Source organism: Zalophus californianus, chromosome 5 (genome assembly GCF_009762305.2).
Source record: "Zalophus californianus isolate mZalCal1 chromosome 5, mZalCal1.pri.v2, whole genome shotgun sequence".
In the NCBI taxonomy this organism is placed as follows: Eukaryota; Metazoa; Chordata; class Mammalia; order Carnivora; family Otariidae; genus Zalophus; species Zalophus californianus.
Window position 1 is genome coordinate 93,006,417 of NC_045599.1, and position 8,710 is coordinate 93,015,126.

Below are 8,710 nucleotides of genomic sequence, written 5' to 3' on the forward strand. Positions count from 1 at the left end.
TCTTTTTTAAGATTTTATTTATTTATTTGTCAGAGCAAGCACAAGCAGGGGGAGCAGCAGGCAGAAGGAGAAGCAGGCTCTCCACTGAGCCAGGAGCCCAATGCGGGACTTGATCCCAGGACCCTGGGATCATGACCTGAGCGGAAGGCAGACCCTTAACCTACTGAGCCACCCAGGCGTCCCTAGACTGTTGGGTTCTTGCTCCTTGTGATTCTTGTTTGGCTTTTCATCCCTCTAATATTTGTCCTCTGCCCCTTTTTTCCCCCATGTTCATTTTTCCCTTTTCCCATTCACCATATCACTAACCCAGGAACCAAGCCCTATGGTTTTATCCCTATGCTGTACATTTACTCCTTCAGGAATCCAATTAAAATTCACTCTCACTTGTTGTGTCTGCCCCTGGACAAGTTATTTCTCTCTGCTTCAGTTTTCTCATTTGCAAAATGAGTGTAAGAGACTGACCATAGAGGGCTATTGTGAGGATTAAATGTCAATGTATGCCAAGTGCTCAGAGCCAGAACTAGTAAGCTATCTTAAATGTTTGCTTTTATGTTCAGACTTGTACATTTGAGATTATTACTCTACAAGCTGCTTTTACCCTTTTCCGATACACTTTTTAAGTTACCTGCCCATAATTCAGTTGAAGTGTCTCACCGAACCTAAAGCAGTTAAAAACTAAGCAAAAAGCTTCTAACCCTAAATTCTCAGTCACTCTCATTTCCGATTTAGGTGATTCTTCTTTCCTTTTTGTTTTCCATCATATATAACCTATCGTTAGGTCTGAGTCTCTCAGATCCATTTCTTTCTGTTGCTGTAGTCAGGCAGTCATTTTAGCAGGTCCCCTTGATTCCAGTCATTCTCCCTTTATGCAAATGATAAAATAATCTTCAGGCTTTGTCTCTTGTTCACCTGGAACATTGCTTGGCAGGTAACAGGCACTCAGTATTTGTTGGGTAAATGACTCATGTACTGTTATCAGCCACCTGTAGTAATTAACTGTAGTATGAAATCTAAACCCCTGAACCCTTCTATCAGGTTTTCACTATTGCTGTCAATCTAGTAATTTCACATCAATTCTCTAGTCACCTCAGCAAAACCACTTGCTATTTCCTACTTACCTTGTACTAATTCTTGTCCTCATATTATTCCTATTTCTTGAGATGCCCTTTATTTATTTATTTATTCATTAGAAGATTTTATTTATTTGACAGAGAGAGACACAGCGAGAGATGGAACACAAGCAGAGGGAGTGGGAGAGGGAGAAGCAGGCTTCCCGCGGAGCAAGGAGCCCGATGTGGGACTCGATCCCAGGACCCTGGGATCATGACCTGAGCCAAAGGCAGACACCTAACGACTGAGCCACCCAGGCGCCCTGAGATGCCCTTTATTTTTATTCTGTGTCATGGCCAGAACACACTATTTCTACAGAATTTCTCCCTTTTTGCTCTACCAATGTTAGTCACTCTTCTGTTGTGTGATGTCTCAGCTTGTATTTGATTTTCAGTATATCAGTTTGTACTTAAAATCTCTGGTGGGTGTGCTAGATCTGCTTACCTCAGTTAGAAGTTTCTGGGGATCAAGAACAATGTTCTCTCTCTTATAACCTTTCCTCCCCAGAGCTAGTGATATGCCTTATCTCTTCCCTGTGTTTAGTAAGTATTCATGCAGCAACTCCATAGAGTGTGGGGAGTGGTCCTTATGAAGTCCTACAGAGCTTATATGTTAGCGATCACTATTAGCAGAGCAGTTTTGTCTTTACTGAAGAGATATGGGGCTAGTAAATGGTGGAAAATTGGGAGTATATTGTTGAAAGGGGTCTGGGCCTACAGAGGAGTCATTCTGCCCTGAGTAGGTAATTCTGGGATAATATTCAATTGTGGGTTATATTATAAGCAAAGTTTGTTTTTGTTGACAATTTATGATCCCAGATATTTAATTTGGGGAGAGAGTAACCCATAAAACTATAGCTTGAAATGTAAATAAATCATATCTGACATCATGGTCTGGACTTTTGCCCTATTTAGTTATTCAGAGCATGTTTATAACTCATTATAATTTGACAAGTGAGGAAAAGAGTGAGTAAGCCAGAAAACTTCATGTTAAATAAAATGCAAGTTACCTTTTCCCAAAATTAATTAAAGTATGGGAGCTAAGCAATATGAAGTCTGGCTAGCTTATTTCCAGCATTATAGACATGAGCACTGCCTGAGCTGGAATAAGAAGATATGCCATCTACTGGCACCTCTTCCATGGAATTTTTATTCTCACCCATTTGAAATCTGAAAACTAAATTTCTAACTTGCCGGGCTGAAGGGCAAAGACTGCTTTCCAGGGAGGCCTGGCTGGCTGAGTTGGTAGAGCATGAGACTCTTGATCTCAGGATCGTGAATTTGAGCCCCATGTCGATGGCAGAGTGTACTTAAAAAAATAAAACCTCTTCCTTTAGGGTATTATCTTAAAAAGAAAGAAAGGAATGAATGAATGGGCAGATGGTAACTAAAATTAGTTTTAAGAAAAGAAGACTACTTTCCATTGTGATGAACGAGTGGGTATTCATATCTAGGAAGAGCGAAAGTGCCTAATAGATTGTATGTTTGTTTCGAGATGGACATGCACTCATGTTATAGCACACTCATAAAAGCTGCGATGTCATCTCTAGTCCTTTTCTAGAGAGGCTGCAAATGTCAGCTGTCTTTCAGTCCAGACATCATTCTGCTTGCAGTTTGACTGCTTTTGTTTACAGTCCTGTTATTTTATATCTGTCGTGGTACTGAAGATGAAGAAGCATATGCAAACCTGGTAACCACATTAGAGGTTTTCTTCTGTCTCATTTTGCTAATTGAGAAGGGTATTTCAGGTTAAAGAATATTGCTCAAGGTTGTGCAGCTAGTTAATAGCAAGGCTGGGAGTTTCATCTTGGTCTAGAGATTTCAAAGATAATGATTTAGAATGGTGCTTCTCTAAAAGAATGTTTTTCTAGCAGAACATTGCCAGAACGTTGCTCTTGTACTTATCAGGCTGACCATACCATCATTGGGTCAGTGGGATATGTATCTGAGGTGTTTTCTTAATAGAGGGGATGTGTCTTTAGTGAACTCTTCACATTCTCTTTCCTTGTTCTCCTGGTGGCCAGCCCATCTGGAAGACACTAGTAGGTTTCTTTGCCTCAGGACTAGGCCATATAAATAGTGAAGTTAGCACAACTGACTATACCCCTGTTTATAAATAGCATTGGTACTGCAGCAAGATGGTTGCTAGTTAGGGACACAACTATGCTTAAAGTATATTTGTTTCTGCAGTGTCCTAGCATTCACATTAATTGGTGAACAACACAGAGGCTGTACGATATCTTTAAACCTAGAGGAAAGTGGAGATTGATGTGTTTTATGCTTGGTGACTGTTCCAGTCTCATATTGGGTGCCTTGTTTTTTCAGCCTATTGATAGTGACCACAAAGATCAGTTCATTAACTCATTGGTTCATGGATAACTATTTCTGTGTCCCAACCCCATACTTATTAGACTATATATGACTGTTTTGAATATGGTAGATGTTTTTGTTTTTTATCAGTCAACTGACATTAATGTTCCAGTTTGAGCAAAGGACATATTATGAATAACCTTGTAAGAAAGCATTCATTAAGTGTCCTTTCAAGCTTCCAAAGGGAAGTCCTGGTAATTATAATGCAGTTTATGCTTTATAAAAAAAAATCAGCCATTAATACCTTCTTTTAAACCATAAGTGCCTTTTTCTCTCCCCTGAGCTGTCTGGTTATAAACTTCATACCCCTTTTATTCTTCCTTTTTAACCCATAGCTTCTCTGTAATAGATTGACCAATTGGGGTTAAATACAACCCCTCAGTCATTTTTATGGTGATTGTGCTAATGAGATTCATCTATAAGCGAGGAGCCAGAGCAGCTGGTAGGCTTGTCTTCTCCAGTCTGTGGTCTCTTTGGATGAAGGACTTTTGGCTAAGTACTTAGGAAGTCCAGGCACTAAGGAAATTGCTCTGGAACACCGTGTTGTGGTGAATTAAGCTAAGGGATCTGTTTTTTGTGGTTGTTGTTAAGGTTACTGATTCATTTCTTGAAAAAGATATCCCAGTGCAATTTGAATATCCCCTTAATTTGGTCCAAGCATTAATAATAGTAAATATGAATTTTGTGTGCTTTCTTTTTCTTTATCATTTAATGAAAGTGTGAATGAGGTATGAAATGACTTAGAAAAGGTGAGGGAAAGGAGTTAGGGTCCTGGCTAAGGTAAAATTAGATAAACACTCAGTTGGTTATGGGCCTTAATGATGGACATTGCTAAAGCGGCTGGCAATGATTGACCTTATACTTTTTTTTCTCTACAGTGGCAAGCTAGCAAGAGCTTTGAGCATTTTGCAAAGTGAAAATAAAAATGTGTCATTTAGGGGCGCCTGGGTGGCTCAGTTGGTTAAGCGTCTGCCTTCGGCTTAGGTCATGATCCCGGGGTCCTGGGATCAAGTCCCGCATTGGGCTCCATGCTCAGTGGGGAGTCTGCTTCTCCCTCTGCCTGCCGCTCCCCCTGCTTGTGCTCGCTTGCACACGCGCTCTCTCTCTCTCTGACAGATAAATAAATAAATCTAAAAAAAAAAGTGTTCATTTAGATGAAACTCTTGTTCATATCTTCTCTTTCTGAAGGTGCACTCACAGAGTGCTATGATGAACTGGGCAACCGGTATCAGCTTCCAGTCTACTGCTTGGCACCACCAATTAACATGATAGAGGAAAAGAGCGACATAGAGACTCTGGATATTCCTGAGCCACCACCTAATTCTGGATATGAATGTCAGCTCCGTTTGCGCCTTTCCACAGGCAAAGACCTCAAACTTGTGGTCCGCAGCACAGACACTGTATACCACATGAAGAGGAGGCTACATGCAGCAGAAGGAGTGGAACCGAGTAGCCAGCGATGGTTCTTTTCTGGCAGACCTCTCACCGACAAAATGAAGTTGGAAGAGCTGAAGATCCCAAAGGACTATGTTGTACAAGTTATAATGAGCCAGCCTTTACAAAACCCAACACCAGTTGAGAACTGATTGGTCCTCCTGGCTGGTCCCAAGATCCCTCCCACTCCTTTTTATTGTCGTTGTCATTTCCTACTCTATGGCGTGAAATTTATTTTCACTGCTCTGAATTCCATATGAATGGATTTAGTTCTGAGGAATTACCAGTGAAAAATTCCATCTGTGATGGAGACCAACAAAAATAATTAATAAAACACAAAGAGCCAGCCTTTGAGACTCATGTAATTACAGTTTCTAATTTGAAAGGCAATTAAAAAATAGATAACCATTTATTTTAAAACACCCAACAACAATGTAACGACTGTATTTAAATGTTTGGACTGTAAATAGAATGTTACGTCCATGAAGAACAGCACCAAGCACCTTGTCAATACAGAATTTGAATATATATATATATATATATATATATACACACATATATGTATGTATATATGTATATATATTCCCGAAAATATCAATAACAATTACAAAATGAGCTTTTTAAAATGGAAACTGAGAAGAGCAGTATTTGAGGTTCACTTCTATTCTGGTCTGAATTCTTTGCTCAATTAATAATTAGCCATAAAGGAGTAGAGACTGGCAAATTGTGTTTCAGTATTGCTTTCCCCGTTCCCGTATCTTGAGCTCCTTATTTACATTCACACTAAATTTTGGTGCCTTCCAACACATTGGTGGCAGGTACCCTTCTGGAACACTAGGCAATAATTTAGTCAGTACAGTAAGATCTCTGATTTTCAGCTGATACTCAGTTGAAAAGTCTCTTGTCCTTTTGCTGCATAGCTATTTTGAAATGTCTGTATATCAAAGCTGTTTTTATATCCAGGCTTAGAGGGTCACTACTATATAATACCATCATTGATCTACCTACTCTGCTTGAGATTTTTCAGCGCATGCCCCCAAATGCACTGGGCCAGGGAATGTAAGAATCAAGGACAGGTGTTCCCACCCTAAGATAATACAGTCAATTCTCTCTTCTCTCCCAGTTTGCAGGAGGGGTGTAAGGAAAACCCGTTGTATCTGTGCATGGGAGAACTGTGCCTATTTTCAGTCTGTTAGAAAAATGTCAACTCCTGATTTACTGGTCTGTTTATGGACATTACTTAAACATCAGCAGTGAGACCAAAAGATGAAACATTGCTTTATATGTTAGCTTTCCAGTTCACTGTTACCTCTACTTGTGGTGGATGACAGTTTTCCTCTCTCATCTTTCCTAGCAAAGAGTCAAATGAAGAGCCATCTGCAGATTAGATGAGAGGACTGAAAAATCTGGTGAGAGTACCTGATTCTCTAGTACTATGACTGGAATAAAGCTGCCAAGGGTTATATTTAATTTGGGGCCTTTGAAAAGTTAGTTCCAGAAAGGAGAGGGGGACTATCACAATCACTGTAGCCCTGAGACTCTGTGAGGTGGCAAAGTAGAGACAAGAAGGTACGTACACTGCTCTCAGCTGGGAAATAATCAGACCTCCACACCCATTTGGATGTGAAGCGCTATTAATTTTAATGGCAAAATGAAACTGCTAATTAGTTTAAATGTAAAGTTTAAAATGGTATTAAATTTCCTATAGCCTGATTAGATATAATATCTATAATTATAACTTACCCTGTCTCTGAGAGCTTTAACTGCTTCCCTTTCTTTATGCAATCATTTTAAAGATTGTGGCTATATTCAATTTAGGGTTGCTGATAATTGAATCTAAATTCAAGAGACAACAGCAACGTTAATTCCAAAGGAGTATTTTTATATTTGAAGGTGGAGGTTTGAGGGTATTTGAATATAATGCCCCTGTCATCAAAGAGTTTCTTTGTTCCTTGTGTGCCACATTGAATAGCAACAGCTCTCAAAGTTTGACAACTGGAAATGTGTTCAAACCTATTTTTCCTAAGTTAAATTGGGTGATATCATCAATAATCTATGGTTGCTAAGAAGTTTTTTTTTGTTTGTGTAGAATTTGAACTCTCTTAAGAATTTATTTTGTTTTAAAGGTACATATACTTCGCATAACGATTTTCTGGGCATGTTTAACTAACCTGGGTGAGAAAACCATGGTGCTGTTTAATGTAAATAGATTGATATAAGATTGGACCAATACTTGATGTGTACAATTTTAGTATGTAGGGTTTTTGTGCTTTTTTTAAAAAAAAATGTTCAATTTTTCTCTTTGTCTTGGCCTTTATTCTGGGTTTTTAATTGTTACGCTCTACATAAAGGTAATCTGCCTCATTCTAATAAAACCTCTAAAAAGGTTTTTCTTCTCTTTAAAAACTTACTTCAATAAATAACAAGTTCATTATCACCAGACTTAGGCTCTGCTGTGCCAAACCATACATGGTTATTTATAGATATGCTTTATCTTCCACATTGAAATCTTGGTCTAAAGTAGGCTATTGTTTTTTTTTCTTAAGGGTCATGCCATAAATCAGAACTCATAATTCAGTTTTCTAGAAACACTGAGCTCATTTCTTACCCATTTTGGATCAAAGTGGCAGGTTTTGATAATTTTTTATTTAAAATAGGTGATACATATGTATGATGGGCAAATCCAAAGATACCAAAGTGAAAAATCTCTCTCCACACCCCAGATGTAACAACTGTTACCAGTGTTTTGGGTATCTTGAAAGATACTCCAGCCCAGCAGTTCCTCAACTTGAGCATGCATCAAAATTACCTAGAAGTCATCTGAAAACACTGATTGCTAGACTTTTCTCCCAGGGGTTCCACATTAGTAGGTGTGAGTGGGCCCCAGTAATTTGGATTTCTGAGCAGTTCCAGGTGCTGCTGTGGCTGGTGTACAGAATCACACAGTGAGAACCACTGTTCTGGTGTACATTGAGTATATTCACCCACCCTACCCTGTTTTTTCCATAAATACATATACTATTCACCTTGATTTCTCTCTTTTTTTTTTAAAGATTTATTTATTTATTTGAGAGAGAGAATGAGATAGAGAGAGAGAACATGAGAGAGGGGAGGGTCAGAGGGAGAAGCAGACTCCCTGCCGAGCAGGGAGCCCGATGCGGGACTCGATCCCGGGACTCCAGGATCATGACCTGAGCTGAAGGCAGTGGCTTAACCGACTGAGCCACCCAGGCGCCCCACCTTGATTTCTCTTTAAAATGATGAATCTTGGATCTGCGTAATTCCTTTTATGGCTACACCAGTCCTGCACTGTCTGGAGTACCAGTTATTTCAGACTTCACTTCGGTCAGTTTGACTACTTGGAATCTTGCTACTGTAAACCATGCTGCCGGGAAGTGTCCTTTTCTAGAGCTACATCATTGTGTCTGTGTACATCTAGAGAATGCACTCTTGAAGAGAGAATTGCTAGATCAATGAGTATACACATTGAGAGAGTAGATGCAAAATTGCCCTCCAAATAGATTTTCCCATCTTAAAACTATAGCAGTATGATTGCTCTTATTTTCTCATACATACTAACCAACATTTTGTTCTGACAGTCTAAGTGAAAATCTGTCCTGTGGTCTATCTTTATATATTTTCTTTGTAGTTTAGCATTTTAATGTATATTTTACGCCTTTTTTTTTTCCTGCAAATTGTCTGCTTATATTTCTGGGGCACTTTGGTCTTTATCCTCTTGATTTGTGAATACTATATTAAGGAAATTGGTCATTTTTCTATCATGTGTTACCATTTGT

At 39.1% G+C, this 8,710-nt stretch overlaps 1 protein-coding gene across 4 annotated transcripts in view; it reads left to right on the forward strand.

Annotated features, from left to right (window-relative positions):
- Positions 1–7,210, forward strand: part of UBTD2 (ubiquitin domain containing 2) — a 59,828-nt gene extending 52,618 nt beyond the window's left edge. For all 4 annotated transcript variants that reach the window (XM_027606943.2, XM_027606945.2, XM_027606946.2 and 1 more), the window contains one exon: positions 4,668–7,210. In XM_027606943.2, coding sequence (XP_027462744.1) covers positions 4,668–5,065 — 398 coding nt within the window. In that variant the 3' untranslated portion in view covers positions 5,066–7,210. The remainder of the gene's footprint in view (positions 1–4,667) is intronic.
- Positions 7,211–8,710: the final 1,500 nt, after the last annotated feature.